Below are 18,666 nucleotides of genomic sequence, written 5' to 3' on the forward strand. Positions count from 1 at the left end.
TATCCGAATCGTCTGGTGTATACGATACTTGATCTTCTGTTTATAATTCTATAAAAGTATTAGTGTGAGAATATATACGTGTATGTGTATGCATACGTGCGTATAACGAGTGTGATGAAAAATTAGAAGAAACGTGTTGATCGGTGTATACGTGTGTGTAACGTAACCTTGTTGAAATTCAACCAACAGGGATAGAAGATAATAAATGAAAACCGTATTTGGATTCGGTTTGGTTTCGTGAATGATTAAACTTTGAATTCGTTTTGTTCGGGAGTGTTTCATCGCGAGAATTTTGTTGATTGAATCGTTCAAAGAGAAACATAAATTGTACATTTTCTCTATTTATTTAAGTGAAGAAGTTAAGAAAGAAAATAAGTGTTACGTGATAGAAATACAAGATGCCACTTAAGAAGGATTTAAGTAAAGATGATATTAGATTCAGAGATATATGCAGTCGTCGCACTCTTTATACTCCCCATGACGGTTTCTTTAACGAATTTGTCGCAGTTATGAAAAGCTTGGTCGGTACGAAATGGATCGATACAGTTTTTAAAGACATCGATAACGACGAGGATCGTTTACGTGCTATTTATACTAATGACAAATCGAAAGAATATTTTTATGAGAAATTAAGTTACGTTAATACTTACTCCAAAGACAAGGATCCTATTACGGCTAAGATGAAGAGAATGGATGCAATTCAATTTATCCTTAAGGGTCAATACGAAACTGCATTGAGTAATATCAATATGTCAATCGTGCGAGCACCCGCCAATCGTAAGAATTTTTATTCCATTTTTTTCCTTTTTTTTGTTTTTTTTTTCTTCCAACAAACGCACGCGTGCCTTAATATTTTTCTCTTTGTTTCGCGTTTAATAACCTTTTTATCCAATCTACGAAGGATTATGCAATGTTTACTCTTATGTTTATATAGAATTTCAAATATAATATTTTAAAGTATAGAAATACGTTATTATATTAGAAACCGTTTAGATATTTATATTTACGTATCATAATGAGAAATAATATTGGGTAAGATGAAATTCGATAATCATAATGAGAAAGTATAATATTTATCGGCATTCAATCGAACTTTCAACAATCGAATTATACAACCAACCCTCTTCCTCCTCCTTCCTCCCCCCCACCCCATTCCCGATCGTAATTTAATAACAATGAGTCTTCAAACTTTTTCTCAAAGATTCATCGAACCCTCGCGAGGATAAAAATATTTTAAGTTAAATGTTCGAACACACACCTGATTAATATATTTAATATATCTTAACAACAATTCGTGAAACTTTTACAAAAAATTACGTGAAATCGCACGCAGGGTTTCGAGAAAAAAAAAACAAGCCATTGATTTTAATAATAAAAAAAGAAAAAAAACCAAAAACTAAACTCGTCGAGAATCCTTGAAAATATTAGGAACAATCAACGATCGTGAGAATAACGAGAGATTTATTAGGTAAATGGAATATGCACGCATACCGGTCGTATTCAAGGAAGAACACGTCAGAAAACGTAACAAGTTGAAAAGCATAATTAGAAGGTAACATTCATTTTCTAAATGACTTAGTCGAAACGATAAATTCTTCAAGCCTTCTCGAAACTCTTCTTCCGGGTTTCTTGTTTCTCTCTCTCTCTCTCTTTCTCTCTCTAAACAGTCTCACCTGACAATGACAGATGGATCTACTTTGATAAACGCCATTATTCATTCTGTAAATTCTGTAAATTCGATAAATGCACCGAACGTATTTTTGTTGCAGTTGAATGGGAAGCTGTCGATTATGGTAGCAGTTTACTTCTGGGTTACATGAAAAGATCCGAAATATTTATCTGCATGGGGGATTATAAAAATGCATTTGAAGATTTGTGTTTGGCCGAAGAAACGAACGACGTACCGCCGAAAATGAGGTAAAGTTCTTTTTTTCTGAGTAGATTTCAGTTGTTTTTTTTTTTTTGTATTCTTATAATACAATATAGTCTCGTTTGAAAAAAAAGAAAAAAAATTGAAAAAATATTTTATTTTCGAACTACAAACATTTTGTAGCATTTCATAACATTTGTAACATTTCAAATTGATTCGCAACGTGTACCTGAATGTTCCTACGATGCACCACCATTGACTATAATAAACGTTAACTGTTATAATATGACTGATGCACATCGCGATAGGTTTGATACGAGAAAATAAAATTAAAAAAAAAAAAGAAAGAAAAAACATAACATCTGACAAAAACGAAGAGAACGTTATTTATCGACCCTGTCCCCCCTTTCCCCTTTCCCACCCCCTACCACCCCAACCCCCTATCCCAGTGAATAATTCAAGCAACTCGTGTTTTATTATTTATACAAATGGATTCTTCTCTATTGTCGTACCTTGATGTTTTCTCTAAATTTTTCTCAATCCTTTTCTCCTCGTACGTCTCATATTGTATTATTTTCTTACAAAAAAAGAAAAAAATGAAAGAAATAAAAATATAAAGAGAGAAAGATTGAAAAAAAAAGAATAAAATGGAACGAGAAGAGACGGATATGATATAAAACGGGATAAAATAAATAATATATTTAATTCTTCTCACGACAAAGTGGTTCGTGCTCGTAAAAAGTCTTTCTTACTAATGGTTCGATCAAACGCGAACAAAGCGAATGATAAATCGATGCTATCCGACATTTTAAACCATTTTCAAACTTTGCTAGATCGATTTTTATTTCATATCATGACAGAAATGTGACTACGTTTATTGCCAATATATTGGAAAATAAATAAGAATTTAGAGATAAGTAGCGTGTTATTTGTCGTTAAAAAGACGACTTTTAGTGCCTTCATAATCCACACAAACACACACACACACATACACACGCACACCTCCCCACTCCCATTTCTCAAACGCTAAAAGGCTTCTCGTAAAAATAATCGATCGTATCAATCGTTTATCATGTATACGTGTATAAATATATATATATATAGGGTGAAAGAGAGGGGGGGGTAATGGCAGCATCGGATTATGATATATGCGTCTAGTATGAGATATCAAACTTTTACTCAATATATTTTAGAATAGAATAAGTAAGAGATATTATAATTCGTGATATAAATAAAAAAAAAAAATAGATTTAAAAATAATTTCTATGATCTATCAATCGTGAATAATGTTTCTAATCGTTTTTTCTTTTTTCCATCTAAAAATCTACATTATTATGTGTAAAGATATTTAAATTATAACGTTAACTAGGATTATATATTATCTGAAGGTATTTGAAGTATTTAACAATAAATATTTTCATAATTGTCATTGTCAGAGAAGAAATTAATTTTAAGTGGGGTTACGTGTTAGAAATATTTGGTAAAAAAGAAAACCACGAATTAAGGTTTGACCAGTGAAATACCGAGAAACGTTATCTCTTTCGCGAAGAATTCGATAAAAGTTAAGAAAGATAGGAAAAGATCGAACAAACCGTAACTGGTTATAATAAAACAGAACGTTCTTTTCATCGTATGTAATATATATTTCACGTGTTAGCAGCTAACACGTCGTAATAGTACTACTTTAAGGGATAAACTATAATATACAGCTTAAAATTGGCTTTTTCTGGCATCTTCCACCTCCTCCCCCTCCTCCCCACCACCACCATGCCACCACTTCCACCAGTCAGCAAAAATGAATTTAATATACGTGAGAGAAGTACCGGTTAGAAGAGAATCTAACAAACGATAGAAAGATATATCGGTGTGAAAGCTTTTTAAAAGACGCCCTACCCCTTCCCTCCCCCTTTCTTCTCAACAGTAAAACCTTTCTCTATTTAATCCTTGACCAATAAAAACCTTCTTTATTTCTCTTTATTTACTTTCTCTCTCTCTCTCTCTCTCTCGAATTTCTACTCGATTCATTTCCAGTTATATCCATTTTTACTCTTATTTTTCTTTATTTTTTTTTTCTTTTATTCTTTTTCTTAATCCTATCAAACAAAGAGAAGGAAAAAAAGGAAGGGGGGAGGGGAGATAGATTATCGGTGAATTAGATCTCAATTGAGAGTTGGACGATTACCAATTTCGTTTACCAATTTCGTTTACCAATTTCAAGCTTAGTTTACTTTTACCTGCGAAAGGATTTAAATTTAAAAGAAAATTCGATAGACCGTAAACAAGTTGGTAGTTTAGTGTATTCTCGTTGTTAATGGGAAAACGAATTTTAAATTTTCTATAACGTTTTCCCCTTTTTTTTGTTCCTTTTTATTTTGTTTTTCCATTTGGTCAGTGCTTGATTTTGTTTTTTAAATGATCGTAGGACAGTGTTTTGTAAGATAAATGATATATAAATATTTGAATTTTCAATTTGTGTGTTCGTATCGAAAATGCAGTCATCGATTAGAAGATAAAAAGAAAAGATAGAATGAATAAGTGAACGAGAAAGAGAAAGAGAAAGAGAGAGAGAGAGAGATAAAGAAAAATAATGTAAGAGAAAAATCGATAAACGTGCAGAGAGTAGATAAATATATTTGTTATGTACATGGATATATCATATGCGTTGTATTGTAGATAGATAGATAGACACTGAAGTATCTAGAATGCATTTTTATGGATCGATGCTCGAACTATCAACGTGCTAGCTTTGTTCTCCTATTCGCAAGATCATAAATCTTTGAAAATCTGTAAATATCCGTAATAAAACATTCCTAATATTTTGTAGTATTCTTTTCGAAATAATATAACTTCTAGTAAAGCAAATATTTCGTGTATACATAAGTATGCAATTTTATTTCAAGATATAAATCCAATTTCTGAAATTTTATTCGATTCATCAATTAGGTTAGTTAAGTTAGTTAGGTTAGATGTGTGTGATTAGTTTAGGTTAGATGTGTACTTGAATAAATAACCAGAAAATAAATGAAAATAAGAAATTTTGATATGTTTATTGCAGCATTCGATATTGTTTGATTGTACGATTTTTCCTGATTTTTGTAAGTAAGGAAAGAACGCATGCAGTATCAATATCGATAATATTTGTAATGTTTGTGAAAATAAAAAAGAACAAAATTATTTGGAACGTTATAAACATCTGGATTACTGCGTATAAAATATTTCAATAAAATATAGTCGACTATAATTTTCGTTTATTTAAATATTGCATCAGGTATACACAACTACCATGTAGTATCCATATCGATAATATTTGTAACGTTTGTGAAAATAAAAAGAAAACAAATTATTTGGAACGTTGTAAACATTTGGATAAAAGCGTATAAAATATTTCAATAAAATATAGTCGACTATACTTTTCGTTTATTTAAATATTACATCATAGGTATACACAACTACCATAAGAGAGTTAAGTTTGCATTAGGGTTGCATTAGGGTTATGCTCAGAGTATTTATAGGATATTGCACTCATAATTATAAAGTTCATTTGCTATGACGTAAAGAAGTTTGATAATGTTTAAATAATTTAGTATTATTAAAACTATTGTTTGTAGAAAATATTTAACCATCAAAAACACGATAAATATTTCGACATAAAACCTATCCTAAATTATGTTAATAACGAAATATACTCGTTAACGAGATAATTAACTGATTAATTATAAATTAAAAAAAGAAGAAAAAGAAAAAACAAGAGCACAACTACGAAAATTAAATAAAAATATAAAAATCGAATAAATACAAGCCCACACACACACACACACACCCATACGAATTCCTGCGAACAAAGAGAAAATAATCCTTTTTTGGGTATAAAAAAAATAAAAAATATAAAGAAAAAATATACCTAATAAAAAAAAATACAACATTGTATTGAATCAATAAAAAATGAATATAACTGTCGAGAAAAGGTTGTGAAAAGTTTCATGCACGTTCCATTTTCACCGGGATGGTCTTGCAACAACAGAGGAACAAAAAAATATGTTATTTCGCCGTTGGCATGATCGATCGATGCATAAAGTTTGCTTTCTCTCTCTTTCTCTTTCTTTCTTTCTTTCTCACTTTACGTAGAACCATGGTCTGTTTCGAGGCTGGTACCAATCGACCCTCCAACCCTTTTACCTCATCTACTCTTTCACTGCTATACTAACCTAGGATTAACCCTTGTTCGCACGAACAAACCTTTCACGACGAATCCAAAAGTATTGAAACATTATTCGATAAAAAAAACTTACGATATCGTTTTTTTGTATTTTATATACCATTTTAGTTAAAATACTCGATACTTTTATAACGGGATACTTTGAAAATTTATAACAATCCTTGTTTCCGTGTAAAACAATTTTTATCGCACAAATGTTTTCACCTAACTTTCGTTGTTCTTTCTTTTTTCTTTTTTCCTTTTTTTCTTTTTTTAATACAAACGTGAAATAAATTAATCGTTCTTTCTCAAGTGTATAATTTAAATGAACATATATTTTTATTTTTATTTATAAACGATTTATAAACGAGACTCAGGCAAGTTGTCAATTTATACAATTTTTTGTTTATCATTTATTAAATCGTAAAAAATTATCTTAATACATTTCTTCTATCGGAAAAGTGTGTTGAAATAATTCATCAAAAAGTAATCCTTGAATTAATCTTATAATAAACGTAAGATGATTATTTATTATTAGATAAAATTCAGCATTACCTAGAAATAATAGGAGAATCATTTTTTTTTTATATACCATTTTAGTTAAAATACTCGATACTTTTATAACGGGATACTTTGAAAATTTATAACAATCCTTGTTTCCGTTTAAAACAATTTTTATCGCACAAATGTTTTCACCTAACTTTTGTTGTTCTTTCTTTTTTCTTTTTCTTTTTTTTTTTTTTAATACAAACGTGAAATAAATTAATCGTTCTTTCTCAAGTGTATAATTTAAATGAACATATATTTTTATTTTTATTTATAATCGATTTATAAACGAGACTCAGGCAAGTTGTTAATTTATACAATTTTTTGTTTATCATTTATTAAATCGTAAAAATTATCTTAATATATTTTTTCTATCGGAAAAGTGTGTTGAAATAATTTATCAAAAAGTAATCCTTGAATTAATCTTATAATAAACGTAAGATGATTATTTATTATTAGATAAAATTCAGCGTTACGTAGAAATAATAGGAGAATCATTTTCGATGGAATAATATTAAAATATAAAAATTGATTATTCTCTGTTATAAGAATTAGTATCTCCCGATATGTGTGCACTCTGTTGATCACAGGACAGATATCAAACTCTGTATTCAATTTCAATCCATGTTCGCTCAATAATTTTCTAGTTAACAGTCGCGACAGCATCGGTTAAACGATTTTGCAGGTGTTGTCCAATGTTATAAATTTTCACTGAAAATGAGTGTGCTATGTTGCATTATTTTCATATATATATAACTACTAAAAAACAACAAAAAAAGAGGAAGAAGGAGAAAACCAAGAATTCAATGGTGTAAAATGGGATATCTTGTTAACTAGAAAATTATTGAGCGAACGTGAACTGAAATCGAATTAAACCGGTTTCGATGTCTGTTATCCTGCAATCGATAAAATGCATATCGAGATATTCCGTTTAATGAAACGAAAAATTTGTTAGTTATTAATTTTTTTCTGCAAAGAAAAAAGGAATTATTTCTACGACAATAAATAAGTATTAATAATAATAATAATAATATGAAAAATATAATTTAACAAGTAATTTTATTTTATTCAAATTCAATTAATTCGAATGTTTGTTATCAACGAATAGTTTTAATTTTTGTTAATTATTTCTAAACGATCGTATATTTTATTCGAACATTTATTTTATATCTCAAATCGTCTAATAAACATTTGAAATGAACCAGAAGCATTTTAAGAGACGAGTATAGAATTCAATCAAAGGATGCATTAGATCGTCGTACTCAAAAGCATTTTCATTGAACATTTTAGGATATATTTCCTAAAATTACTTTAACACTGTACTCTTGACACTTTTAAAACGTTAAATAGTAGTAGACAAAATTTCGAACCCTTTTCTTTCTCTATTTTTATTACGAAATATCTCTCGACGTTCGTTCAAAGTTTTAACGAAGATATGTATTGAATGATTATTAATTAATCGGAAAAAAAAATGAATAATTTAATATACGAACAGATACAAATTTTAACGTAATTTCCTCTTTTTAAAATATACCATTCGACTGATACGTTGTCCCTTTGATGAAAGTACTTTTATTGAATGTTGTTTATGAAAGAGGTGCATGTGCATAACGAAAATAATATATAATACCTAATAAATAAAATTTATAAAAATTAAAACGTTCTGATTCTTGCATATTTATGATTTTTATGTAATTCTATCAATAACGGTATATTTGTTTTAATTTTCCTGCACAGTGATGATTTCGAGGGAGTGGGATAAAATTTTCATCTAATAAAACATCAAATCGAAATTATTTAATATTCAAAGTATCTTAATAGGTATGTAATGTTTAAACCAGTACACATTTGTTTAAATATGCTGAAATAAAAAGAGAGTGCGTTAGAATATTAAAATAATTGTTAATTAATCGATGCAAATGTCGGAAAAACGTTCTGATTTTAGTATTTTTATCATTTTTATGTAATTATTTAACTGCTCCTGCGCAGTGACGACTTCGAGACTAAAATTCTGCTGTAACATAAAGAGAGTGCATTAGTGCATTGTAATAATTGTTAATTAATCGATGCAAATGTCGAAAAAACGTTCTGATTTTAGTATTTTTATCATTTTTATGTAATTATTTAACCGCTCCTGCGCAGTGACGACTTCGAGACTAAAATTCTGCTGTAACATAAAGAGAGTGCATTAGTGCATTGTAATAATTGTTAATTAATCGATGCAAATGTCGAAAAAACGTTCTGATTTGAGTATTTTTATCATTTTTATGTAACTATTTAACCGCTCTTGCGCAGTGACAACTTCGAGACTAAAATTCTGCTGTAACATAAAAAGAGTGCATTAGTGCATTGTAACAATTGTTAATTAATCGATGCAAGAGTCTATTGTTGTTAAAAAGCTCGGAATATATGATCTATGTACCGTCCTCCTCGAAATTCACCTTCAAACTGATACGTTATCCTCTAGAAAATTACTTTTATCGAAATTTGTTTATATGACTTTCCTAACGTTGCGCATGTGTATAAAGTGAATAATGCATCTAATAAATAGAATTTAAGATTAAAACGTTCTGATTTTAGTATTTTTATGATTTTTATTTAATTCTTTCAATAAATGTATATTTGTATTAATGTTCTTGCGCAGTGATGACTTCGAGAAGGTGGGGTAAAATTTTCATCTAATAAAACATCAGATAGAAGTTATTTAATATTCTTAATTAACTATAATTTAATTAAATATAATTATCGATTAATTAATAATTATTTTAATATTCTAATTGAATCTCTAATAATATTTTAGATTTTTTAAACACATATGCATTGGTTTAAACATTACATACATTAAACATAAGAACATTGAAACAAGTAAACCTTTGTTAAAAGAATTACATAAAAATAATAAATACTAAAATCAGAACGTTACAGTTTTAAATTTTATTTAATTAATTATATTTTAATTTATATAATTATTTAAATAATTATATAAAAATGATAAAAATGATAAAAATGCTAAAATGAGAACGTTACAATCTTAATTTTTATGTATTAGGTGTATGATTCCTTTTATACACATGCGCAACGTTCGGAAAGTCACATAAACAACTTTCAATAAAAGTAATTTTCTAGAGGACAATGACTCAGTCTAACAGGAGACTTCGAAGAGGACGGTACATAGATCGTTTACACCTTGCTTTTAGACAACAACAGACACTTTTATCGATTAGTTTACAATTATTTTTATTCTCTAATACATTCTTCTTATATTTCAGTTTATTTTAACACATATATAATATATTGGTTGAAATATTACATTTCCTATTAACGTATTTTAAATAGAAAATAATTTTGATTTATTTTTCTTTTATGTTTTTAGATGACTTTTTTAAACTTGATTTTAAATCCTATAAACCGAGCTTTTAGACAACAGACACTTTTATCGATTTATTAATAATTATTTTAATACTCTAATTCACTCTTCTTATATTTCAGTTTGTTTTAACATATATATATTGATTAAAATATTACATTTCCTATTAACGTATTTTAAATAGAAAATAATTTTCATTTATTTTTCTTTTATGTTTTTAGATAACTTTTTTAAACTTGATTTTAAATCCTATACACCTTGCTTTTAGACAACAACAAATTCTGCTCAGAAGTATTAAAATAATTACAGAAAAATTAAAACAATGTTAAAATTAGAATATTATAATCGTAAATTTTATTTATTACGAATATTATGTTTGTTATACATAGGAAGCCTTTAAAAAGTTCTATAACCAACATTCACTATAAAAACTTTCACAGAGAACACAACGTGCCAGTCTAACGGTGAATTTCGAAAAGCACAGTACGTTGAAATTATACTCCCTGCTTTTACTTATAATTAGCATATCAGAAACACACACACACACACATAAACACTCAAAACACACACGTACACACATACTACACTAAAATCTCCAATAATTTCGTTCAAGCGTCGATCGACTGGAAGTTCTATTTAATTTTCTTTTTTCATCTCTTTTTATAAAATAAAAATTTTTATTCGTTTACTTCGCTTTAGAAGAAATATCATTTCCCAAAAAATATATATATACATTAAATTAAATTTATTTGCCAACGTTTGACTCCTTTACGCATCCATAATGAGACAAATATAATAAAATAGAAAAAAAAACAACATGAAAAATTCTAATGAGAATAAATAAAAAAAAAAGATTCTTGTTAATTAAGAAATTATTTATCACGCACGAGTTTAATGCCTCGTTAACTGAAATATACGTGTAACAATAATTATGAAAAATAATAGAATTAATCGTATATCTTCTTTTTTTTGTTTGGAATTATTTAAGGGATTATTCGAAGGAACATTGAATTCATTAAATTTCAAATAATGTGATATGCTAATTAACGTGTATATTATCCTTTTTTTTTTATTATCTTTTTTTAATTTTAATTTACATTAGACCACTTTCATAATTATGAGCACATATGTTTTATTATATCGTATAATACACGCAACATATGCAAATGAGGCTTGTCGCGAAATTCTCTAAGTTAAATCTACTGCATTTCTTCGTAAATAGTTTCGTCGAATATCGCATAACAAAAGAGAGAAAGAGAAAGAGAATGAGAATCTGAAAGAGAGATAGATATAACGTGTTGATGTAGCGTTGAACAACATTCTTGCGAACATAAGATTGGGGAAATTTTCATGACACTTTTGATAATATCTCTGGTATCTTCACAGTATTCACACGAATGTGTCCCTTTTCTCTTCACATTTAATAAAGATGACGTCGGCTACATAAAACGACATGTAACCAACTATATATATATGTATATATATCATTCTACCGAGTTACGATAACGAGCTAATTAATTACCCGTGAGAAAATGTGAGAAAATTTGCTTCACCAAGATTATTCTGTTATCTACGTTACTTGACGTATTTATATATATATATATATATATATATATATATATGCATATACGTATGTATTGGGTGTAACAAAAATACTCAGCTAAAGTTCACTCATTTATATTGCTCATATGTAAAGATGAATATTAGCTTTCATCAAGGTTACTCTGAAAATGATTAATTCTTCAGTTAGAATTACTCTTTTTTTCTAATTTGTATTTACTGTGTTTTATATGTTCACAGTTTATTTTTTTTCTCTCTCTCTCTCTCTCTCTCTAAAAAATGTCTGCATTAATTAGTTTCGTTAAAAAACATGAGAATAAATGTTCATTAAAAATGTGACTTTGAAAAAGAAATTATTAGATACTGTATAATTATTTTCTAGGAGAATAAATAATCGTGTTATGAATTGAAATTTGTTTAACACACATACGTTTCAGGTTTAATTTTAAATAATTAATCTAACGTAATATTGAAATATCTCGTTATAATTTGAAAATGAGATATTTCCAGAATACCACTTTGATATAATCTAAGTTTTTATTTTCTAAGTGTGAGAATAATTAATCCAATCTTAACAGATTATCTCGATGATTATCTGGATCAATAAATTATTTTTATTTCAGGGATATTATTCGATTTAAGAAGGCAGATTTGAAAAGACGTATAGAAGGTAAAGAAACGTTCTCCATTGAATTACCATCTCCTCCTATTATAGTGCCGCATTACCCCAGGATGATAAGCAAATGTATGTATAATAATCAAATATTATTATTATTTCAATCATTATAGTAAAAAAGAACGAGTTAATCATTAAAATAAAAAGTTTACAAAATGTTAGATTAGATTCTGATAACATATCATTTATATTTGAAATCATATTTGAACGTAAAATTAATTTAACATATTAAAAAAAAAACAAAAGAAACAGGAAACATAAGCCAAAAAATAAAATAAAATAATCACCGAAAAAATGATCTTCGATGTTGTTGCATTGATGCAAAATCAGGATTCGTTGCATATCCAAAACCATAACAAATTGAATTTAAACAATTTGAAGAATCGCAGATTAAAGAAACATATCATAAATAAAATTAAAATTAACAATCTCACAATCAGTGTTAAATTCAAACGTGTATACGAAAGATTAATAATAAAAATTATTCGAAAAAATTGCATATTAATCAAAGACATAGAAAAAAGAAAAAACATCAAACAAATTTTCTAAAATAATTCTTTTCAATATAATATCAAACGTTTGTGAAATTTACGAGTTGAAATTTAGGAGTTGAAATTTGATTGTCTTGTTAACCAGGTGATTAACATAACTAATGTATACAGATGCATTAGAGGTTGAAACAAGACCGTTCGATAACCGTCTATGTTATACGAACGTATAGATTGTATAATCTATCTAACATCTTGTATTACCTTGAAATAATATTGTCTTAGAGTGAAACTTGTAATTGGTAGTACGTGTAATACCTAGGATAACGAGAAAGTTAGGACAAGAGAGAGAGAGAGAGAGAAAGATGAAAGATTGGTATGGATCTCATTACTTCTCGAGTTTGGATGAAATCAAGAAGAAAGAAGAAAATCAAAACTAAACGCTAAAATACCTAAAACTAAACTTGCAATGAAGGAACGAGAATGACGTTCTAAGTGTTGCATACCATTCTAATACAACCAACTTGACGAACAAAAGATAAAGGAACAATTTTACTTGCATTTCTCTCTCTCTCTCTTTCTTTTTTTCTATTTTTGAAGTTATACTTCTTTTGGCGAGTTGGGAAAAATGTAATGGGAAGTGATTTTGTTCCGAGCGTCTGGAAAAATGACACCATGAAGTTTGTCGGTATTTACGACGCGCGGCAAAGCGATTTCAAGTATACGGCATGAAGTTGTCTTCACTTCTTCTTCCCCCTTTTTTCTCAAGCGGGTCACCCAATCCAAATACTAATCGTACTCAGCGCTGCTTGACTTAAATGATCGAAGCGAGAACTAATGCTGTAACCGCGCCATGACTGTTGACGCGTGAATTAATTCGATATATCTCTCTTATATTTAGTATGGACTGATATCTATATTATGATATTTTATTATTCTTTCTAATATATATAATATATCGATAATAAATTTAAATTAATAATAATAATAATAAATTTTTTTTTGTTAATTTATTTTTGAGGTTATTAAGGTTATGTTCGTTTTGGTACGGCAAAGAAATATAACTTCTTACGTGCGTACATAAGTACACACACCAGTTTTTTTTTTAAGTTATTTCTTTTCTTTGAAGTTTTTTTTTGAAGTTATTTTTGAGGTTATTGAGGTTATATTCGTTTTGGTACGGCAAAGAAGTATAACTTCTTACGTGCGTACATAAGTACACACACCAGTTTTTTTTTTTCTTTGAAGTTTTTTTTTAAGTTATTTTTGAGGTTATTGAGGTTATGTTCGTTTTGGTACAGCAAAGAAGTATAACTTCTTACGTGAGTACATAAGTACACACACCAGTTTTTTTTTATTATTATTATTATTTTTACACGTATGAAAAATTACATACTATATATAATATAATATAATAACAAACTAAATTGATAATAATTTTCTGCAATATGATTTAATTCGAACTTTATATAATTTGAATTTGTTGAAATCTCGTTTAAATATAAATTATATGATTATTATCAATCATTCGAATAATGAAAGGTAAAAAGATATTGCAGAAAGAGAATAATAAGATCCAAATTGAAGTTAGGTATCATTTCCCTCTAGCCATGATCAAAATATCGATCGTTCGCAAAAGCCGAACATGATTCGCGTTGCACGGTAATTTTGTTAGGGTATATTCTCTCGTGCGTGTCTGGAATGATATAAGGAGGGTTGAAACAAAAAAAAGGGGTAGGGGGGTGGAAGGTAGAAACGTTATGGTAGACAAAGGTCTTTAACCCTAAACCTTTGATCTCTGTAGACACACGCGTATATATTCATTTCGAATAAATTCGTGTCATAATTATTAACGACATTGAAATATAATTCCTCTCGGATTACCATTAAATCAAATTTATTAGATTTATGTATGTGTCTTATATGTGTATCTTATTTAATAATAACATATATACTTTTTATACACTGTGACCATACGTGGATTGATTTGAAATGTTCTAAAAGTTAATACAAAAAATATCATTATTTTTGATTTATCTCTCTTGAATTAAATAATTGAACCAACAAAATTTTATGACAAATATAATATAATACGTATGTATTATATAATTTGTTTTAAATTATATAAGTGAGAAGTTTTTCTTTAATTAATATTTAATCAAAATAATAATTATTAATATAAAAGATTTAAAAAAAAGATATTAATTTAATATAATTATTTTAATATAAAAATTTAATATATATTTATAAATATAAATTTTTATTAATATTAATATAAATCTAAAATTATTCATAATATATGATAATTAATGTGGAATTTAGAAAAATGTTTTCCCAAAAAATGAATCAATTGTGTTTAAACATGTTTTGCATAAATACCCTTCGCATATATTTATTGTCACCCTTCTTGACATGGATCACACGAACGACAACATTGTTGACGGTGACAACTAGGGTTGTTAGACCATAGTCCTCCCCCTCCCTCCACACCTCTTCTCTGTCAAGTTACCTGTCTCTCTCACTCTCCAATGTTCGGTTCTACCTTTCGTTCGATAACAAGATTCGCTTAGACACAGTCGACACTACCTACATTCAAAATTATCCTCTAAACATAATACTTGATAAACGTGACGGACACGTTGATGAATGAACGTATTATAAAAAAAAAAGAAAAGAAATTATTTATTAAAAAGAAAACACTCTCTCTTAAATATTTGAACATTTTTCCGATAATAGTATCAGGATGACGAATCAAAAGTTCGTGCGTTTAATCAAATGGTTTTTACTTTGAAACTGCATAATTGGATTGTTTTTTTTTTTTTTGTTAAATTTACTTTGGAAATATAAATTAAAAAATGCACGAACTCTTTTGGTTCATCCTGATAATAATAGTGAAAATAATAATGATAATGATGATGATGATGATAAGTTTAAATTGAAGATAGTATTTTGAAAGAAAATGAACTAAAGTAAAGATAAAATCGGTTGAAGTTAAAATGAACAAAAGGGACTATTTTACTTTGGAAGAATGCATCGATGCGTAACTTTACGATATTGCATTCCATTCGAAAAAACTTTCCCTTCGTGGAAAACGATTAGGATAACTAACTTTGGAAGTTACTAAACGAGCTTACTGAACATGCTAATCTTACTTTTTCCCAAAATTAACATTCTTTCTCAAAAACAAAACTTAACAAAACGATGAACTTATTAATTACAACGATAACAATATAGATTTAAAATGCAAGAACATTACACACAGAACAAAGCGTAAATAAAAAATAAAAGAAAAATTAAACAAAACGCGAAGGAGAATAAAAAAAAAATAATAATAAAAATATAAAGTGAAAGGAAAAATGAAAAAAATTCTTTTTTTTTTCTAACGAAGTATAGTAATCTTTTTGTCAGAGATCACACGACATGAGAGATGATATGCCTTTCCCCCCACCCCCCTACTCCCCCGGATACGATTTGAAAGCGAGAAAACGTGGAAAACGATTGAGAAAGGATTTCCAGATCATTGTATTTTGCTTCCTTTATTCCTGCAAAGCATTGTCATCACCGTAGGTGGTACGAGTAATCTGTCCTTGTAGTAATCGATGTTCCATCCCTTTGCTTCTCAGGGATTGGGAATAAAAAGGATGGAATACAACTCATACTGGAATTCTCTTTCTCTCTCTCTCTTTTAATTTTTTCCTTTTTTCTTTCTTTGTAGTTTCTTTTTTTTTATCTATGCAATTAAAAAACAAATAGAGGAATAAAAACTATTATATTAAATATATTATTTTTATTTTTTATTATATATATTATAGGGGAATAAAAACTATTTTAAAACAATTATTATTATGGAATATAATAACAAATCGTTTTGATTTGTATTATATATATTTACATATTGAATGTGATAGAAAAATGTATACACGTTATAGTTAAATCTCAACAAATCATTTTATCAGAATTGATTTTCGTTATTTAATATAATGCATATTAAATGTGATGGAAAAATGTATACACGTTATAGTTAAGTCTCAACAAATCATTTTATGAATTGATTTTTATTATTTAATATATATGTGCATATTAAATGTGATAGAAAAATGTATACACGTTATGTTAGAAGATAAGAAGAATGATGATGGAATAGGGAAAGAAAGGGAAGGGAAGGGTGAGGAAAAGTGAAGCTAATCGAAAGAACGGTTTCTCGATCATTGAATGTTTTGTTTATATGTTTACATTATTCCCTCAGTCCTCAACCGGTGTCTTTATTCCAATATTGTTAATTGTTTTTCTATTATGAATTTGTAAACACATCGACCTTCGTGTAGTTTCGGTTTCTGTTGGAATAATATTCTGCGTAGTTGTTCTCATATTGTCAGTCTTATTCGAGCTACGAGAGAGGTATAAACGATATTAGATAAATACGAAATTAATTTCGCGTATACGCGTGCATTTTTCGTTGCTATGCAAGTAATATGCATATATACGCGAGTGTGTGTGTGTGTGTGTACTGCTACAAAAGTGATATATATGTGTATATGTTAGGGATCACTCTAACAGAATTTATTATTAAATTATCATTAATTATATAAAGTAAAAATGTTTATTAGATTAATATAAAATTTATTTCTAGTATACGTGTACGTGTTTCGTTGCTATACAAATACTCGAGTGTGTGTGTATGTGTGTACTGTTAGAAATATATGTGTATATGTGTACAGAATTTATTATTGAATTATTATTAATTATATAAAGTAAAAATGTTTATTAGATTAATATAAAATTTATTTCTAGTATACGTGTACGTGTTTCGTTGCTATACAAATACGCGAGTGTGTGTATGTGTACTGCTAAAAAGTGATATATGTATATATATGTGCATATGTATATATATGTGAGCATCGTATATATTTAACAAGGACTTATTATTGGGATATTATTTATACGAAGAATACACGTTCATCAAGACAACAAACAATCATCACGATTCTTTCGCAATTAAGCAGACAATTTTATAAAATAGGTACGTTCCCATTTTCAAATGTACAAATCGATAAAATAATATATAACGAGTGTTGATTAAGAATTAAAAAAAAAAAAACAAATCAGAAAAGAAATGAGAAGAGAAATAAAACGAAATCTTTTCTAACTTATATTTTTTGTTCTCACACAAATAGTCTGTTAACTATATACACACACACACACACACACACATATGCATATACACATCTATATGTATGGAAAACTGATCGAGTCCGCTGTGGTAAAGTTCTCTCTCGGTTGGCAATCATTTATTTCAGTGGCAAATACTCTCGGTTCGTAAAATATCGGATTTCCCGTGCAAACGAGGCGTGCACTGTTGAGAATGGTTGTTGAGCAATTCCATGCATTTGTGAGAACGAACACGTGAAATATCCGTGAATATTATTCCGTCAATGTTTCGTCAAACTAACACACATCTAACGTTAGATCGATAGATCGATCTATCTATCGATCGATCGTTCGAAGATAGTTGTTAACTCTTTATTGGAAAATATGTTTTCCTGTTAGATTCTCCATACCTAAAATCATCCAACATAAATAACCGAACAAAACGACGAACGGATATATGTGTGTGTGTGTGTGTGCGTAGATTTTCAATCAATTTTTTTGTTGACTTTTCTAAATCATTCAAATTTTGTATCCTTTGTGTTTTAAATCATTTATTTGTGAACATGTAAATATGTTCGATTAATTTGATACGTAAAAATAATGCTTCTATTTAATATTTTATTAATTTATTATATAATATATATATATATATTTTTATCATTTATATATAAAAAAATAAATTGTTAAGTATATAGACGTATATTTTATTATTCGCAATGTTGATGATAAAACATTTGTACGAATGTTTCATTTCTTATTGAAAATAACCGTATATTAAATGTTTAAAAAATACGATAGATATACGGGAGAAGAACA

The 18,666-nt window shown here is 28.0% G+C and overlaps 1 protein-coding gene across 1 annotated transcript in view; it reads left to right on the top strand.

The window, feature by feature from the left end:
- The first annotated feature begins 194 nt into the window (after positions 1 to 194).
- LOC122522622 (SET and MYND domain-containing protein 4-like) overlaps positions 195 to 18,666 on the top strand; it is a 25,653-nt gene continuing 7,181 nt past the window's right edge. The window contains exons 1-3 of the mRNA XM_043643850.1: positions 195 to 777; positions 1,770 to 1,917; positions 12,162 to 12,283. Coding sequence (XP_043499785.1) covers positions 399 to 777; positions 1,770 to 1,917; positions 12,162 to 12,283 — 649 coding nt within the window. The 5' untranslated portion in view covers positions 195 to 398. The remainder of the gene's footprint in view (positions 778 to 1,769; positions 1,918 to 12,161; positions 12,284 to 18,666) is intronic.

This window comes from Polistes fuscatus, unplaced genomic scaffold (assembly GCF_010416935.1).
Source record: "Polistes fuscatus isolate 324 unplaced genomic scaffold, CU_Pfus_HIC Scaffold5, whole genome shotgun sequence".
Taxonomy (NCBI): Eukaryota; Metazoa; Arthropoda; class Insecta; order Hymenoptera; family Vespidae; genus Polistes; species Polistes fuscatus.